Genomic DNA, 16,951 nt, shown 5'->3' on the forward strand with positions numbered 1-16,951 from the left:
CCCTCTCTCTGTCTCTCCCCTCTCTCTCCCCTCTCTCTCCCCTCTCTCTCCCCTCTCTCTCCCCTGTCTCTCCCCTCTCTCTCCCCTCTCTCTCCCCTCTCTCTCCCCTCTCTCTCCCCTCTCTCTCCCCTCTCTCTCCCCTCTCTCTCCCCTCTCTCTCCCCTCTCTCTCCCCTCTCTCTCCCCTCTCTCTCCCCTCTCTCTCCCCTCTCTCTCCCGTCTCTCTCCTGTCTCTCCCCTCTCTCTCCTGTCTCTCCCCTCTCTCTCCTGTCTCTCCCCTCTCTCTGTCTCTCCCCTCTCTCTGTCTCTCCCCTCTCTCTGTCTCTCCCCTCTCTCTGTCTCTCCCCTCTCTCTGTCTCTCCCCTCTCTCTGTCTCTCCCTCTCTCTCCCCTCTCTCTCCCCTCTCTCTCCCCTCTCTCTCCCCTCTCTCTCCCCTCTCTCTCCCCTCTCTCTGTCTCTCCCCGTCTCTCCTCTCTCTGTCTCTCCCCGTCTCTCCTCTCTCTGTCTCTCCCCGTGTCCCCTCTCTCTGTCTCTCTCTCCCCGTCTCTCCTCTCTCTGTCTCTCTCTCCCCGTCTCTCCTCTCTCTGTCTCTCTCTCCCCCCGTCTCTCCTCTCTCTGTCTCTCTCTCTCCCCGTCTCTCCTCTCTCTGTCTCTCTCTCCCCCCGTCTCTCCTCTCTCTGTCTCTCTCTCCCCCCGTCTCTCCTCTCTCTGTCTCTCTCTCCCCCCGTCTCTCCTCTCTCTGTCTCTCTCTCCCCCCGTCTCTCCTCTCTCTGTCTCTCTCTCCCCCCGTCTCTCCTCTCTCTGTCTCTCTCTCCCCCCGTCTCTCCTCTCTCTGTCTCTCTCTCCCCCCGTCTCTCCTCTCTCTGTCTCTCTCTCCCCCCGTCTCTCCTCTCTCTGTCTCTCTCTCCCCCCGTCTCTCCTCTCTCTGTCTCTCTCTCTCCCCGTCTCTCCTCTCTCTGTCTCTCTCTCCCCCCGTCTCTCCTCTCTCTGTCTCTCCCCGTCTCTCCTCTCTCTGTCTCTCTCTCTCTCTCTTTCTCCCTCTCCCTCCCCCTCTTCCTCCCCATCTCTGGTCTCTCTCTCTCCTCCCTCCCCGTCTCTGGTCTCTCTCTCTCTCTTCTCTCTCTCTCTCCCTCTCTCTCTCCCCTCTCTCTGTCTCTCCCCTCTCTCTGTCTCTCCCCTCTCTCTCCCCTCTCTCTGTCTCTCCCCTCTCTCTCCCCTCTCTCTGTCTCTCCCCTCTCTCTCCCCTCTCTCTGTCTCTCCCCTCTCTCTCCCCTCTCTCTCCCCTCTCTCTCCCCTCTCTCTCCCCTCTCTCTCCCCTCTCTCTGTCTCTCTCCCCTCTCTCTGTCTCTCCCCTCTCTCTGTCTCTCCCCTCTCTCTCCCCTCTCTCTGTCTCTCCCCTCTCTCTCCCCTCTCTCTGTCTCTCCCCTCTCTCTCCCCTCTCTCTGTCTCTCCCCTCTCTCTCCCCTCTCTCTGTCTCTCCCCTCTCTCTCCCCTCTCTCTCCCCTCTCTCTCCCCTCTCTCTGTCTCTCTCCCCTCTCTCTGTCTCTCCCCTCTCTCTCTCCTCTCTCTGTCTCTCTCCCCTCTCTCTCCCCTCTCTCTGTCTCTCCCCTCTCTCTGTCTCTCCTCTCTGTCTCTCCCCTCTCTCTGTCTCTCTCTCCCCCCGTCTCTCCTCTCTCTGTCTCTCTCTCCCCGTCTCTCCTCTCTCTGTCTCTCTCTCCCCGTCTCTCCTCTCTCTGTCTCTCTCTCCCCGTCTCTCCTCTCTCTGTCTCTCTCTCCCCTCTCTCCTCTCTCTGTCTCTCTCTCCCCGTCTCTCCTCTCTCTGTCTCTCTCTCTCTCTCTCTTTCTCCCTCTCCCTCCCCCTCTTCCTCCCCATCTCTGGTCTCTCTCTCTCCTCCCTCCCCGTCTCTGGTCTCTCTCTCCCTCCCTCCCTCCCTCCCCGTCTCTGGTCTCTCTCTCTCTCTTCTCTCTCTCCTCCCTCTCTCCCTCCCCGTCTCTGGTCTCTCTCTCTCTCTTCTCTCTCTCCTCCCTCTCTCCCTCCCCGTCTCTGGTCTCTCCCTCCTCCCTCCACGTCTCTGGTCTCATTAGTTTGTGTCCTCTGTGTAATAAATGGATCATTGTTGTAATATAAAGTTCTAGGCACCTATTAATAATTATAAGATGTTAGTGACATGTCTGTGGTGTGTCTTGTCTGAGCAGTGCCACCGATGACTTCAACCACGGGGTGGTCCTCAGTAATCGTCCATTGCACAACAATGAGGTTTTCCAGGTCCGGATAGACAAGATGGTGGATAAGTGGGCGGGATCCATTGAGATCGGGGTCACCACCCATAACCCGGCATACCTACAGCTGCCATCCACCATGACCAACCTCCGATCAGGTGAGAACTCCCACCTACCCATAATACGTGGCATTCACCTTCTGTAGAACATGTCTGAAGGCTCCTCTGACCCGTCCAGGTACCTGGATGATGACCGGAAATGGAGTCATGCACAATGGGACCACCATTCTGGATGAATATGGCCACAACCTGGACCGGCTCAAGGTCAGTTGAAAGTTTGAAGCTTTCTTGGGGAAAGTCGAGGTAACTTGTGAAAAGTGGAGAACCAAAAGCTAGGCCTAGATGTGTTGGAGTTGCCCACGCTGGATTGGTTGGGTGTTGGGTACATGTAGAATGACGGGCAGTTTTCTGGAACCCGGTTCCTAGATCAACGCTCGCTGAGACCTCCATGCTTTGTCCTCAGGCAGGTGACACAGTCGGAGTGGTGCGCCGAGAAGATGGTACTTTGAATTTCTTTGTCAACGGGGTGGCGCAGGGTGTGGCAGCATGGAACGTCCCACCCAATGTCTTCGCTGTGGTGGACCTCTACGGTCAGGCAGCACAGGCCACAATACTGGATGAATCAGGTGAGTGGTCATGTTCCCTGGAATCAGCATCTCTGAGATGGTCTAATACTGACTGCTGAGAAGGGACACTCTCTAGGTTTCCCTGCCACTCAGGACTAGTCATGGCTCCTCTGAAGGAGATATGACCCGCATGTGTCTCTTCCTGGAGTCAGCATGGTGCCCCTTGTATGGTGCCCCTGGGATAGCCCAATAGTGACTGCTGAGAAGGGACACCCTAGACTTCCCTGCCAATGAGGACTTGTCATGGCTCGTCAGAAGATCTGAGCAGCATGGTGCCCCCCTCCCTGGTGTCAGCACGGTGCCCCCTCCCTGGTGTCAGCACGGTGCCCCCTCCCTGGTGTCAGCACGGTGCCCCCTCCCTGGTGTCAGCACGGTGCCCCCTCCCTGGTGTCAGCACGGTGCCCCCTCCCTGGTGTCAGCACGGTGCCCCCTCCCTGGTGTCAGCACGGTGCCCCCTCCCTGGTGTCAGCACGGTGCCCCCTCCCTGGTGTCAGCACAGTGCCCCTGTGATAGCCTAATATTTCCTGCTGAGAAGCGACACTCTAGATTTCACTTCCAATCAGGACTTGTAATGGCTCCTCTGAAGGATATCTAAACAACATGGTTCCCCTGGTGTCAGCATGCTGTCCTTGGGCTCAGTGCGGTGCCCCTGGGTTTAGTATATTGGTCCTGGGCTCAGTGTGGTGCCCCTGGTGTCCGCACGATGTCCCTGGGCTCAGTGCAGTGCCCCTGGGTTTAGCACGATGTCCCTGGGCTCAGTGCGGTGCCCCTGGGTTTAGTATATTGGTCCTGGGCTCAGTGTGGTGCCCCTGGGTTTAGCATGATGATCCTGGGCTCAGTGCGGTGCCCCTGGGTTTAGCATGATGCTCCTGGGCTCAGTGTGGTGTCCATGGGTTTAGCATGATGATCCTGGGCTCAGTGCGGTGCCCCTGGGTTTAGCATGATGCTCCTGGGCTCAGTGTGGTGTCCATGGGTTTAGCATGATGATCCTGGGCTCAGTGCGGTGCCCCTGGGTTTAGCATGATGCTCCTGGGCTCAGTGCAGTGTCCCTGGTGTTGGCATGATGCTCCTGGGCTCAGCGCGTTGCCCCTGGGTTTAGCATGATGTTCCTGGGCTCAGCACGGTGCCCCTGGGTTTAGCATGATTGTCCTGGGCTCAGCGCGGTGTCCCTGGCGTTGGCATGATGTTCCTGGGCTCAATGCGGTGCCCCTGGGTTTAGCATGATGATCCTGGGCTCAGTGCGGTGCACCTGGGTTTAGCATGATGTTCCTGGGCTCAGCATGGTGCCCCTGGGCTCAGCACGGTGCCCCTGGGCTCAGCATGGTGCCCCTGGGTTTAGCATGATGTTCCTGGGCTCAGCACGGTGCCCCTGGGTTTAGCATGATGTTTCTGGGCTCAGTGCGGTGTCCCTGGTGTTGGCATGATGTTCCTGGGCTCAATGCGGTGCCTCTGGGTTTAGCATGATGGTCCTGGGCTCAGTGTGGTGCCCCTGGTGTCCGCACGATGTCCCTGGGCTCAGTGCGGTGTCCCTGGTGTTGGCATGATGTTCCTGGGCTCAGTGCGGTGCCCCTGGGTTTAGTATATTGGTCCTGGGCTCAGTGTGGTGCCCCTGGGTTTAGCATGATGATCCTGGGCTCAGTGCGGTGCCCCTGGGTTTAGAATGATGCTCCTGGGCTCAGTGTGGTGTCCATGGGTTTAGCATGATGATCCTGGGCTCAGTGCGGTGCCCCTGGGTTTAGCATGATGCTCCTGGGCTCAGTGCAGTGTCCCTGGTGTTGGCATGATGCTCCTGGGCTCAGCGCGGTGCCCCTGGGTTTAGCATGATGCTCCTGGGCTCAGTGCAGTGTCCCTGGTGTTGGCATGATGCTCCTGGGCTCAGCGCGGTGCCCCTGGGTTTAGCATGATGTTCCTGGGCTCAGCATGGTGCCCCTGGGTTTAGCATGATGTTCCTGGGCTCAGCACGGTGCCCCTGGCGTTGGCATGATGTTCCTGGGCTCAATGCGGTGCCCCTGGGTTTAGCATGATGTTCCTGGGCTCAATGCGGTGCCCCTAGGTTTAGCATGATGATCCTGGGCTCAGTGTGGTGCCCCTGGGCTCAGTGCGGTGCCCCTGGGTTTAGCATGATGTTCCTGGGCTCAGCATGGTGCCCCTGGGTTTAGCATGATGTTCCTGGGCTCAGCACGGTGCCCCTGGGTTTAGCATGATGTTCCTGGGCTCAATGCGGTGCCCCTAGGTTTAGCATGATGATCCTGGGCTCAGTGTGGTGCCCCTGGGCTCAGTGCGGTGCCCCTGGGTTTAGCATGATGTTCCTGGGCTCAGCATGGTGCCCCTGGGCTCATCATGGTGCCCCTGGGTTTAGCATGATGTTCCTAGGCTCAATGCGGTGCCTCTGGGTTTAGCATGATGGCCCTGGGCTCAGTGCGGTGCCTCTGGGATAGGCTAATACTCCCTGCTGAGAAGGGACACCCTACATTTCCCTGCCAATCAGAACATGCCATGACTCCTCTGACATGAGGATAGGTCAGTGATGGTCAGTATGTGCCCTGAGCAGCCAATCCGGTGTGAGAAGGCTCTTCCCCCCCTCTACCAATCTCTTGTTGTTCCTCCTGTGTCCCGAGCACGGAGTGACTGTCGGCCATCTTTCTATCCTCAGATTCGCTGCCTCTGGCGGGAGAAGAGGAAGACGTCCTCGCTCTGACTCCGGGAACTCCTTGCGCTCTCCAGTCTCTGTCTGACCTGCGCTTTCATCACCTCCATGGTAGTAATGCCCTGATAACCAACGGGGGGCGCACCGCCCTGAGGAACAACTCTCGCAGTGAATTCAATGACGCCATTGTCATGTCTAATAGGTAAGTGACTCTCTCATCTGCTGTGATGAATGTGGGGACACACAGGACCCCATGTCCGGGGGGGGGGGGGGGGGTGTCTATTGGGGTATTCTGGTACACAGAAGGGGATGTGAGATCACATTATATGATGAGGGGAAATCCACCGGTAACAATCCAGGACACAGAGGTACCCACAGCAGGGTTATAGTAAAGGACTGTGGCACCAAAGAGGGTCAGGGCAGCATTATGTCACAGCAGACAGTCTAGGGGCACAGAGGTAGCAATCCAGGCACAGCTGGTAGTCCAGTGGCCACAGATCAGTGATCAGGGGGCAGCCATGCCAGTTCAGAGGGTAGAGATGGGAGGCAGCCATGCCAGTTGAGAGGGCAGTGATCGGGGGACAGCCATGCCAGTTGAGAGGGCAGCCATGCCAGTTGAGAGGGCAGCAATCAGAGGGCAGTGACAATGGATAACACAAGGGGTGAAAGGCATACACTATGTACATCTGATCATCTCCGGGTAGATGGCAAGATGGGATTAACAAAGGGGGGTCCAGGCAGTGGAGGAGGGGCTTGCAGCATTCTCCTGACAATAGAAGGCGGGGTCCTAGGGGAGAGGTGGAGGTCCGGGATTAACTGGCCATAGTGCCAGATACCCTGTGCAGTGGGCAATACACAGCAGCAAGAATTATAGACCAGAGGGCACAGCGGGGAGAAGCTTCTGGATAAAGGGGGGCAGGGCAGCCAACACTGGCCCTAGCAGGCACAGGGCCATTGCCCTGGGGTTCATTTACATACTGGTTCAGCGGGGGTTCAGACTGCTCGGCACCTCATACCCGGGTGGTGTGGAAAGTCGAGAGCTCCATGTGAGGCATCGGGGGAAGGAATGGGGCTCAGGCTGCATGTCTCCCCGCACATGAGTGGTGTATTGTGAGAGTTATCTAAGAATCGGAGGGGGACGGGGTGACTGACATTTCTTTTGCCCCAAGTCATCATATTTCCTGTTGTCCTTCTAGGAAGATCTCCTCTGAGTCTGGTGTACTTTTTCTTCCTGCCAGGGTTGGGGTTCCCCTCATAGGCAGATTCTGCCCCCTTTTTCTGTGTGTGTGCGTGCGTGTGTGTGTGTGGAGCTTCTTCCTATTCCTCTGTTCATGTTCAGGGTAGGTCCCCCTTGTTCCTCCTGGGTGGGCCTTCTTCATAGTCCACTGCTTTTCAGAATAGGTATTCCCTCCCCTTGTTTCTCCTGGGTGAAACTTCCTCCTATTATTTTCCCAAGGTAGGTGTTTCTTCCCCCGGTCCTCCTGGGTGGGGTTTATTCTATGCTCTTTCGTCTCAATTTTATGTTGCTTTCCTCTTCTTCCTCCTGGACGGAGTTTCCTCCTATCCCTCTCTTCCTTTTCATTCCTGCTTTCCTCTTCTTCCTCCTGGGTTGGGTTTCCTCCTATCCCTCTCTTCCTTTTCATTCCTGGTTTCCTCTTCTTCCTCCTGGGTTGGGTTTCCTCCTATCCCTCTCTTCCTTCTCATTCCTGGTTTCCTCTTCTTCCTCCTGGACGGGGTTTCCTCCTATCCCTCTCTTCCTTCTCGTGCCTGGTTTCCTATTCTTCCTCCTGGACGGGGTTTCCTCCTATCCCTCTCTTCCTTCTCGTGCCTGGTTTCCTCTTCTTCCTCCTGGGTTGGGTTTCCTCCTATCCCTCTCTTCCTTCTCGTGCCTGGTTTCCTCTTCTTCCTCCTGGACGGGGTTTCCTCCTATCCCTCTCTTCCTTCTCGTGCCTGGTTTCCTCTTCTTCCTCCTGGACGGGGTTTCCTCCTATCCCTCTCTTCCTTCTCATGCCTGGTTTCCTCTTCTTCCTCCTGGATGGGGTTTCCTCCTATCCCTCTCTTCCTTCTCATTCCTGGTTTCCTCTTCTTCCTCCTGGACGGGGTTTTCTCCTATCCCTCTCTTCCTTCTCGTGCCTGGTTTCCTCTTCTTCCTCCTGGGTTGGGTTTCCTCCTATCCCTCTCTTCCATCTCGTGCCTGGTTTCCTCTTCTTCCTCCTGGACGGGGTTTCCTCCTATCCCTCTCTTCCTTCTCGTGCCTGGTTTCCTCTTCTTCCTCCTGGGTTGGGTTTCCTCCTATCCCTCTCTTCCTTCTCGTGCCTGGTTTCCTCTTCTTCCTCCTGGACGGGGTTTCCTCCTATCCCTCTCTTCCTTCTCGTGCCTGGTTTCCTCTTCTTCCTCCTGGACGGGGTTTCCTCCTATCCCTCTCTTCCTTCTCGTGCCTGGTTTCCTCTTCTTCCTCCTGGACGGGGTTTCCTCCTATCCCTCTCTTCCTTCTCATGCCTGGTTTCCTCTTCTTCCTCCTGGATGGGGTTTCCTCCTATCCCTCTCTTCCTTCTCGTGCCTGGTTTCCTCTTCTTCCTCCTGGGTTGGGTTTCCTCCTATCCCTCTCTTCCTTCTCGTGCCTGGTTTCCTCTTCTTCCTCCTGGGCGGGGTTTCCTCCTATCCCTCTCTTCCTTCTCATGCCTGGTTTCCTCTTCTTCCTCCTGGGCGGGGTTTCCTCCTATCCCTCTCTTCCTTCTCATGCCTGGTTTCCTCTTCTACCTCCTGGGTGGGGTTTCCTCCCATCCCTCTCTTCCTTCTCATTCCTGGTTTCCTCTTCTTCCTCCTGGACGGGGTTTCCTCCTATCCCTCTCTTCCTTCTCATGCCTGGTTTCCTCTTCTTCCTCCTGGACGGGGTTTCCTCCTATCCCTCTCTTCCTTCTCATGCCTGGTTTCCTCTTCTTCCTCCTGGACGGGGTTTCCTCCTATCCCTCTCTTCCTTCTCATGCCTGGTTTCCTCTTCTTCCTCCTGGACGGGGTTTCCTCCTATCCCTCTCTTCCTTCTCATGCCTAGTTTCCTCTTCTTCCTCCTGGACGGGGTTTCCTCCTATCCCTCTCTTCCTTCTCATGCCTGGTTTCCTCTTCTTCCTCCTGGACGGGGTTTCCTCCCATCCCTCTCTTCCTTCTCATGCCTGGTTTCCTCTTCTTCCTCCTGGACGGGGTTTCCTCCCATCCCTCTCTTCCTTCTCATGCCTGGTTTCCTCTTCTACCTCCTGGACGGGGTTTCCTCCCATCCCTCTCTTCCTTCTCATTCCTGGTTTCCTCTTCTTCCTCCTGGACGGGGTTTCCTCCTATCCCTCTCTTCCTTCTCATGCCTGGTTTCCTCTTCTTCCTCCTGGACGGGGTTTCCTCCTATCCCTCTCTGACTTCTCATGCCTGGTTTCCTCTTCTTCTTTCTCCTGGACGGGGTTTCCTCCTATCCCTCTCTTCCTTCTCATGCCTGGTTTCCTCTTCTTCCTCCTGGACGGGGTTTCCTCCCATCCCTCTCTTCCTTCTCATGCCTGGTTTCCTCTTCTACCTCCTGGGTGGGGTTTCCTCCCATCCCTCTCTTCCTTCTCATTCCTGGTTTCCTCTTCTTCCTCCTGGACGGGGTTTCCTCCCATCCCTCTCTTCCTTCTCATGCCTGGTTTCCTCTTCTACCTCCTGGGTGGGGTTTCCTCCCATCCCTCTCTTCCTTCTCATTCCTGGTTTCCTCTTCTTCCTCCTGGACGGGTTTCCTCCTATCCCTCTCTTCCTTCTCATTCCTGGTTTCCTCCTATCCCTCTCTTCCTTCTCATGCCTGGTTTCCTCTTCTACCTCCTGGGTGGGGTTTCCTCCCATCCCTCTCTTCCTTCTCATTCCTGGTTTCCTCTTCTTCCTCCTGGACGGGGTTTCCTCCTATCCCTCTCTTCCTTCTCATGCCTGGTTTCCTCTTCTTCCTCCTGGACGGGGTTTCCTCCTATCCCTCTCTTCCTTCTCATGCCTGGTTTCCTCTTCTTCCTCCTGGACGGGGTTTCCTCCTATCCCTCTCTTCCTTCTCATGCCTGGTTTCCTCTTCTTCCTCCTGGACGGGGTTTCCTCCTATCCCTCTCTTCCTTCTCATGCCTGGTTTCCTCTTCTTCCTCCTGGACGGGGTTTCCTCCTATCCCTCTCTTCCTTCTCATGCCTGGTTTCCTCTTCTTCCTCCTGGACGGGGTTTCCTCCTATCCCTCTCTTCCTTCTCATGCCTGGTTTCCTCTTCTTCCTCCTGGACGGGGTTTCCTCCTATCCCTCTCTTCCTTCTCATGCCTGGTTTCCTCTTCTTCCTCCTGGACGGGGTTTCCTCCTATCCCTCTCTTCCTTCTCATGCCTGGTTTCCTCTTCTACCTCCTGGACGGGGTTTCCTCCTATCCCTCTCTTCCTTCTCGTGCCTGGTTTCCTCTTCTACCTCCTGGACGGGGTTTCCTCCTATCCCTCTCTTCCTTCTCGTGCCTGGTTTCCTCTTCTTCCTCCTGGGCGGGGTTTCCTCCTATCCCTCTCTTCCTTCTCGTGCCTGGTTTCCTATTCTTCCTCCTGGACGGGGTTTCCTCCTATCCCTCTCTTCCTTCTCGTGCCTGGTTTCCTCTTCTTCCTCCTGGACGGGGTTTCCTCCTATCCCTCTCTTCCTTCTCGTGCCTGGTTTCCTCTTCTTCCTCCTGGACGGGGTTTCCTCCTATCCCTCTCTTCCTTCTCATGCCTGGTTTCCTCTTCTTCCTCCTGGACGGGGTTTCCTCCTATCCCTCTCTTCCTTCTCATTCCTGGTTTCCTCTTCTTCCTCCTGGACGGGGTTTCCTCCTATCCCTCTCTTCCTTCTCATGCCTGGTTTCCTCCTATCCCTCTCTTCCTTCTCATGCCTGGTTTCCTCTTCTTCCTCCTGGACGGGGTTTCCTCCTATCCCTCTCTTCCTTCTCATTCCTGGTTTCCTCCTATCCCTCTCTTCCTTCTCATGCCTGGATCCTCTTCTTTCTCCTGAACGGGGTTTCCTCCTATCCCTCTCTTCCTTCTCATGCCTGGTTTCCTCTTCTTCCTCCTGGACGGGGTTTCCTCCCATCCCTCTCTTCCTTCTCATGCCTGGTTTCCTCTTCTTCCTCCTGGACGAGGTTTCCTCCTATCCCTCTCTTCCTTCTCATGCCTGGTTTCCTCTTCTTCCTCCTGGACGGGGTTTCCTCCTATCCCTCTCTTCCTTCTCATGCCTGGTTTCCTCTTCTACCTCCTGGACGGGGTTTCCTCCTATCCCTCTCTTCCTTCTCGTGCCTGGTTTCCTCTTCTACCTCCTGGACGGGGTTTCCTCCTATCCCTCTCTTCCTTCTCGTGCCTGGTTTCCTCTTCTTCCTCCTGGGCGGGGTTTCCTCCTATCCCTCTCTTCCTTCTCGTGCCTGGTTTCCTATTCTTCCTCCTGGACGGGGTTTCCTCCTATCCCTCTCTTCCTTCTCGTGCCTGGTTTCCTCTTCTTCCTCCTGGACGGGGTTTCCTCCTATCCCTCTCTTCCTTCTCATGCCTGGTTTCCTCTTCTTTCTCCTGAACGGGGTTTCCTCCTATCCCTCTCTTCCTTCTCATGCCTGGTTTCCTCTTCTTCCTCCTGGACGGGGTTTCCTCCCATCCCTCTCTTCCTTCTCATGCCTGGTTTCCTCTTCTTCTTTCTCCTGGACGGGGTTTCCTCCTATCCCTCTCTTCCTTCTCGTGCCTGGTTTCCTCTTCTACCTCCTGGACGGGGTTTCCTCCTATCCCTCTCTTCCTTCTCGTGCCTGGTTTCCTCTTCTTCCTCCTGGGCGGGGTTTCCTCCTATCCCTCTCTTCCTTCTCGTGCCTGGTTTCCTATTCTTCCTCCTGGACGGGGTTTCCTCCTATCCCTCTCTTCCTTCTCGTGCCTGGTTTCCTCTTCTTCCTCCTGGACGGGGTTTCCTCCTATCCCTCTCTTCCTTCTCCTGCCTGGTTTCCTCTTCTTCCTCCTGGATGGGGTTTCCTCCTATCCCTCTCTTCCTTCTCATGCCTGGTTTCCTCTTCTTCCTCCTGGACGGGGTTTCCTCCTATCCCTCTCTGACTTCTCATGCCTGGTTTCCTCTTCTTCCTCCTGGGTGGGGTTTCCTCCCATCCCTCTCTTCCTTCTCATGCCTGGTTTCCTCTTCTTCTTTCTCCTGGACGGGGTTTCCTCCTATCCCTCTCTTCCTTTTCATTCCTGGTTTCCTCTTCTTCCTCCTGGACGGGGTTTCCTCCCATCCCTCTCTTCCTTCTCATGCCTGGTTTCCTCTTCTACCTCCTGGACGGGGTTTCCTCCCATCCCTCTCTTCCTTCTCATGCCTGGTTTCCTCTTCTACCTCCTGGGTGGGGTTTCCTCCCATCCCTCTCTTCCTTCTCATTCCTGGTTTCCTCTTCTTCTTTCTCCTGGACGGGGTTTCCTCCTATCCCTCTCTTCCTTCTCATGCCTGGTTTCCTCTTCTTCCTCCTGGACGGGGTTTCCTCCTATCCCTCTCTTCCTTCTTGTGCCTGGTTTCCTCTTCTTCCTCCTGGACGAGGTTTCCTCCTATCCCTCTCTTCCTTCTCGTGCCTGGTTTCCTCTTCTTCCTCCTGGACGGGGTTTCCTCCTATCCCTCTCTTCCTTCTCATGCCTGGTTTCCTCTTCTTCCTCCTGGACGAGGTTTCCTCCTATCCCTCTCTTCCTTCTCATGCCTGGTTTCCTCTTCTTCCTCCTGGACGGGGTTTCCTCCTATCCCTCTCTTCCTTCTCATGCCTGGTTTCCTCTTCTTCCTCCTGGACGGGGTTTCCTCCCATCCCTCTCTTCCTTCTCATGCCTGGTTTCCTCTTCTACCTCCTGGACGGGGTTTCCTCCTATCCCTCTCTTCCTTCTCGTGCCTGGTTTCCTCTTCTACCTCCTGGACGGGGTTTCCTCCTATCCCTCTCTTCCTTCTCGTGCCTGGTTTCCTCTTCTTCCTCCTGGGCGGGGTTTCCTCCTATCCCTCTCTTCCTTCTCGTGCCTGGTTTCCTATTCTTCCTCCGGGACGGGGTTTCCTCCTATCCCTCTCTTCCTTCTCGTGCCTGGTTTCTTCTTCTTCCTCCTGGACGGGGTTTCCTCCTATCCCTCTCTTCCTTCTCGTGCCTGGTTTCCTCTTCTTCCTCCTGGACGGGGTTCCCTCCTATCCCTCTCTTCCTTCTCATGCCTGGTTTCCTCTTCTTCCTCCTGGACGGGGTTTCCTCCTATCCCTCTCTTCCTTCTCATTCCTGGTTTCCTCCTATCCCTCTCTTCCTTCTCATGCCTGGTTTCCTCTTCTTTCTCCTGAACGGGGTTTCCTCCTATCCCTCTCTTCCTTCTCATGCCTGGTTTCCTCTTCTTCCTCCTGGACGGGGTTTCCTCCTATCCCTCTCTTCCTTCTCATGCCTGGTTTCCTCTTCTTCTTTCTCCTGGACGGGGTTTCCTCCTATCCCTCTCTTCCTTCTCATTCCTGGTTTCCTCTTCTTCCTCCTGGACGGGGTTTCCTCCTATCCCTCTCTTCCTTCTCATGCCTGGTTTCCTCTTCTTTCTCCTGGACGGGGTTTCCTCCTATCCCTCTCTTCCTTTTCATTCCTGGTTTCCTCTTCTTCCTCCTGGACGGGGTTTCCTCCTATCCCTCTCTTCCTTCTCATGCCTGGTTTCCTCTTCTACCTCCTGGGTGGGGTTTCCTCCCATCCCTCTCTTCCTTCTCATTCCTGGTTTCCTCTTCTTCCTCCTGGACGGGGTTTCCTCCTATCCCTCTCTTCCTTCTCATGCCTGGTTTCCTCTTCTTCCTCCTGGACGGGGTTTCCTCCTATCCCTCTCTGACTTCTCATGCCTGGTTTCCTCTTCTTCCTCCTGGGTGGGGTTTCCTCCCATCCCTCTCTTCCTTCTCATGCCTGGTTTCCTCTTCTTCCTCCTGGACGGGGTTTCCTCCCATCCCTCTCTTCCTTGTCATGCCTGGTTTCCTCTTCTTCTTTCTCCTGGACGGGGTTTCCTCCTATCCCTCTCTTCCTTTTCATTCCTGGTTTCCTCTTCTTCCTCCTGGACGGGGTTTCCTCCTATCCCTCTCTTCCTTCTCATGCCTGGCTTCCTCTTCTTCCTCCTGAACGGGGTTTCCTCCCATCCCTCTTCCTTTTCATGCCTGGTTTCCTCTTCTTCTTTCTCCTGGACGGGGTTTCCTCCTATCCCTCTCTTCCTTTTCATTCCTGGTTTCCTCTTCTTCCTCCTGGACGGGGTTTCCTCCTATCCCTCTCTTCCTTCTCATGCCTGGTTTCCTCTTCTTCCTCCTGGACGGGGTTTCCTCCCATCGCTCTCTTCCTTCTCATTCCTGGTTTCCTCTTCTACCTCCTGGGTGGGGTTTCCTCCTATCCCTCTCTTCCTTCTCATGCCTGGTTTCCTCTTCTTCCTCCTGGACGGGGTTTCCTCCTATCCCTCTCTTCCTTCTCATTCCTGGTTTCCTCTTCTTCCTCCTGGACGGGGTTTCCTCCTATCCCTCTCTTCCTTCTCATGCCTGGTTTCCTCTTCTTCCTCCTGGACGGGGTTTCCTCCTATCCCTCTCTTCCTTCTCATGCCTGGTTTCCTCTTCTTCCTCCTGGACGGGGTTTCCTCCCATCCCTCTCTTCCTTCTCATGCCTGGTTTCCTCTTCTACCTCCTGGGTGGGGTTTCCTCCCATCCCTCTCTTCCTTCTCATTCCTGGTTTCCTCTTCTTCCTCCTGGACGGGGTTTCCTCCTATCCCTCTCTTCCTTCTCATGCCTGGTTTCCTCTTCTTCCTCCTGGACGGGGTTTCCTCCCATCCCTCTCTTCCTTCTCATTCCTGGTTTCCTCTTCTTCCTCCTGGACGGGGTTTCCTCCTATCCCTCTCTTCCTTCTCATGCCTGGTTTCCTCTTCTTCCTCCTGGGTGGGGTTTCCTCCCATCCCTCTCTTCCTTCTCATGCCTGGTTTCCTCTTCTTCCTCCTGGACGGGGTTTCCTCCCATCCCTCTCTTCCTTCTCATGCCTGGTTTCCTCTTCTTCTTTCTCCTGGACGGGGTTTCCTCCTATCCCTCTCTTCCTTTTCATTCCTGGTTTCCTCTTCTTCCTCCTGGACGGGGTTTCCTCCTATCCCTCTCTTCCTTCTCATTCCTGGTTTCCTCTTCTTCCTCCTGGGTGGGGTTTCCTCCCATCCCTCTCTTCCTTCTCATGCCTGGTTTCCTCTTCTTCCTCCTGGACGGGGTTTCCTCCTATCCCTCTCTTCCTTCTCATGCCTGGTTTCCTCTTCTTCCTCCTGGACGGGGTTTCCTCCTATCCCTCTCTTCCTTCTCATGCCTGGTTTCCTCTTCTACCTCCTGGACGGGGTTTCCTCCTATCCCTCTCTGACTTCTCATGCCTGGTTTCCTCTTCTACCTCTTGGGTGGGGTTTCCTCCCATCCCTCTCTTCCTTCTCATTCCTGGTTTCCTCTTCTTCCTCCTGGACGGGGTTTCCTCCTATCCCTCTCTTCCTTCTCATGCCTGGTTTCCTCTTCTTCCTCCTGGACGGGGTTTCCTCCTATCCCTCTCTTCCTTCTCATGCCTGGTTTCCTCTTCTTCCTCCTGGACGGGGTTTCCTCCTATCCCTCTCTTCCTTCTCATGCCTGGTTTCCTCTTCTTCCTCCTGGACGGGGTTTCCTCCTATCCCTCTCTTCCTTCTCATGCCTGGTTTCCTCTTCTTCCTCCTGGACGGGGTTTCCTCCTATCCCTCTCTTCCTTCTCATGCCTGGTTTCCTCTTCTTCCTCCTGGTCGGGGTTTCCTCCTATCCCTCTCTTCCTTCTCATGCCTGGTTTCCTCTTCTACCTCCTGGACGGGGTTTCCTCCTATCCCTCTCTGACTTCTCATGCCTGGTTTCCTCTTCTACCTCCTGGGTGGGGTTTCCTCCCATCCCTCTCTTCCTTCTCATTCCTGGTTTCCTCTTCTTCCTCCTGGACGGGGTTTCCTCCTATCCCTCTCTTCCTTCTCATGCCTGGTTTCCTCTTCTTTCTCCTGAACGGGGTTTCCTCCTATCCCTCTCTTCCTTCTCATGCCTGGTTTCCTCTTCTTCCTCCTGGACGGGGTTTCCTCCCATCCCTCTCTTCCTTCTCATGCCTGGTTTCCTCTTCTTCTTTCTCCTGGACGGGGTTTCCTCCTATCCCTCTCTTCCTTCTCGTGCCTGGTTTCCTCTTCTACCTCCTGGACGGGGTTTCCTCCTATCCCTCTCTTCCTTCTCGTGCCTGGTTTCCTCTTCTTCCTCCTGGGCGGGGTTTCCTCCTATCCCTCTCTTCCTTCTCGTGCCTGGTTTCCTATTCTTCCTCCTGGACGGGGTTTCCTCCTATCCCTCTCTTCCTTCTCGTGCCTGGTTTCCTCTTCTTCCTCCTGGACGGGGTTTCCTCCTATCCCTCTCTTCCTTCTCCTGCCTGGTTTCCTCTTCTTCCTCCTGGATGGGGTTTCCTCCTATCCCTCTCTTCCTTCTCATGCCTGGTTTCCTCTTCTTCCTCCTGGACGGGGTTTCCTCCTATCCCTCTCTGACTTCTCATGCCTGGTTTCCTCTTCTTCCTCCTGGGTGGGGTTTCCTCCCATCCCTCTCTTCCTTCTCATGCCTGGTTTCCTCTTCTTCTTTCTCCTGGACGGGGTTTCCTCCTATCCCTCTCTTCCTTTTCATTCCTGGTTTCCTCTTCTTCCTCCTGGACGGGGTTTCCTCCCATCCCTCTCTTCCTTCTCATGCCTGGTTTCCTCTTCTACCTCCTGGACGGGGTTTCCTCCCATCCCTCTCTTCCTTCTCATGCCTGGTTTCCTCTTCTACCTCCTGGGTGGGGTTTCCTCCCATCCCTCTCTTCCTTCTCATTCCTGGTTTCCTCTTCTTCTTTCTCCTGGACGGGGTTTCCTCCTATCCCTCTCTTCCTTCTCATGCCTGGTTTCCTCTTCTTCCTCCTGGACGGGGTTTCCTCCTATCCCTCTCTTCCTTCTTGTGCCTGGTTTCCTCTTCTTCCTCCTGGACGAGGTTTCCTCCTATCCCTCTCTTCCTTCTCGTGCCTGGTTTCCTCTTCTTCCTCCTGGACGGGGTTTCCTCCTATCCCTCTCTTCCTTCTCATGCCTGGTTTCCTCTTCTTCCTCCTGGACGAGGTTTCCTCCTATCCCTCTCTTCCTTCTCATGCCTGGTTTCCTCTTCTTCCTCCTGGACGGGGTTTCCTCCTATCCCTCTCTTCCTTCTTATGCCTGGTTTCCTCTTCTTCCTCCTGGACGGGGTTTCCTCCCATCCCTCTCTTCCTTCTCATGCCTGGTTTCCTCTTCTACCTCCTGGACGGGGTTTCCTCCTATCCCTCTCTTCCTTCTCGTGCCTGGTTTCCTCTTCTACCTCCTGGACGGGGTTTCCTCCTATCCCTCTCTTCCTTCTCGTGCCTGGTTTCC

At 55.4% G+C, this 16,951-nt stretch overlaps 1 protein-coding gene across 1 annotated transcript in view; it reads left to right on the plus strand.

Annotated features, from left to right (window-relative positions):
• The window catches only part of LOC143959396 (neuralized-like protein 4), a gene marked incomplete in the record, with an annotated part of 104,341 nt that overhangs the window by 21,827 nt on the left and 65,563 nt on the right, over positions 1 to 16,951 (plus strand). Inside the window, 4 exon segments of the mRNA XM_077468032.1 lie at positions 2,196 to 2,377; positions 2,457 to 2,542; positions 2,742 to 2,904; positions 5,558 to 5,753. Coding sequence (XP_077324158.1) covers positions 2,196 to 2,377; positions 2,457 to 2,542; positions 2,742 to 2,904; positions 5,558 to 5,753 — 627 coding nt within the window.

The sequence above is a fragment of the Lithobates pipiens genome, unplaced genomic scaffold, assembly GCF_037356315.1.
Source record: "Lithobates pipiens isolate NorthernLeopardFrog02 unplaced genomic scaffold, aLitPip1_a1.2 Scaffold_73, whole genome shotgun sequence".
Classification (NCBI taxonomy): Eukaryota; Metazoa; Chordata; class Amphibia; order Anura; family Ranidae; genus Lithobates; species Lithobates pipiens.